This window comes from Silene latifolia, chromosome 4 (genome assembly GCF_048544455.1).
Source record: "Silene latifolia isolate original U9 population chromosome 4, ASM4854445v1, whole genome shotgun sequence".
NCBI classification, from domain to species: domain Eukaryota; kingdom Viridiplantae; phylum Streptophyta; class Magnoliopsida; order Caryophyllales; family Caryophyllaceae; genus Silene; species Silene latifolia.
In genome coordinates this window covers 9,656,551-9,657,549 of record NC_133529.1, presented here as the reverse complement: position 1 = coordinate 9,657,549, position 999 = coordinate 9,656,551, and the positions used below count along the sequence as shown (strand labels likewise).

Below are 999 nucleotides of genomic sequence, written 5' to 3'. Positions count from 1 at the left end.
GATTTCATTGGGAGAATTGCCACCACGAGTCATAGCATCACTGTCTGAGTCTTAGCGAGTTTCCTTTTATTATTAAGACTTTGAAGTTGTATTTCTTTAGACAGTATTTGGGTTTGGATATTGTAAACTTTGCATTTTACATTACTTTAATAAATGTGCTCAGTTCAGACGCTTTTGATATGTACTAACCTCGGGCAACCGAGATGGTAACAGTCTTTCATACTTGGGTGGTCCTGGTAAGGTACCTTGGTATGAGGGGGTGTTACAACTATGCAAGCTAATCAAGTGCAATTTCAACAAGAGACAAAGGCTAGCATTCAAAACTTGGAAAATCAATTTGGGCAAATGTCTAGTGCTCTTGGGAGACTTGAAGCTAGAGATTCCGGGAAATTGCCTTACCAAACCATTCCTAATCCCAAGCCTAATGCAAGTGCCATGACTTTGAGGAGTGGGAAGGAGTTGCAAGGGTCAAAAGCAAAGATTAGTGAGATCATTGAGCAAGAGGAGGAGGAGTTGGTCATTGAGCCTAATATCGCCCCACCATTGGTTCAAAAGGAGGAAGTAACACCGGTTGTCACACTTACTTATGTGGATGCTCCACCATTTCCCGAGGCTCTCAAGAGGAAAAGCCGCCCTACACAAGACAAAGATATCTATGAGACCTTTCGCAAATGTGAGGTAAAGATCCCTTTATTAGACTTATTGAAAAGTGTGCCTAGGTATGCTAAGTTTCTTAAAGAGTTGTGTACCATTAAAAGGAATCAAAAATTGAAGGGTGTCCAAAAAGTTAAAGTTAATGAACAAGTGTCGGCCTTGTTTCAACATAAGCTACCACCTAAGTGTAGTGATCCGGGTATGTTTACCGTACCTTGCACCTTAGGAGACACCACTATTCCCAATGCTATGCTTGACTTAGGTGCTTCAATTAATGTACTCCCTTATTCCTTGTACAAGTCTTTGAAATTGGGACCATTGGTTAAAACGGGGGTGGTAATTTAA

The 999-nt window shown here is 40.9% G+C and overlaps 1 protein-coding gene across 1 annotated transcript; it reads left to right on the top strand.

Annotated features, from left to right (window-relative positions):
• The first annotated feature begins 270 nt into the window (after positions 1-270).
• LOC141651025 (uncharacterized) lies at positions 271-999 on the top strand. Its single transcript, XM_074458753.1, has one exon. It carries the CDS (start codon positions 271-273, stop codon positions 997-999), a length of 729 nt encoding a protein of 242 aa, XP_074314854.1.

Excerpts from the sequence above, each read along its gene's own strand:
- LOC141651025 (XM_074458753.1), top strand. The coding sequence starts at position 271 with ATGCAAGCTAATCAAGTGCAATTTCAACAAGAGACAAAGGCTAGCATT.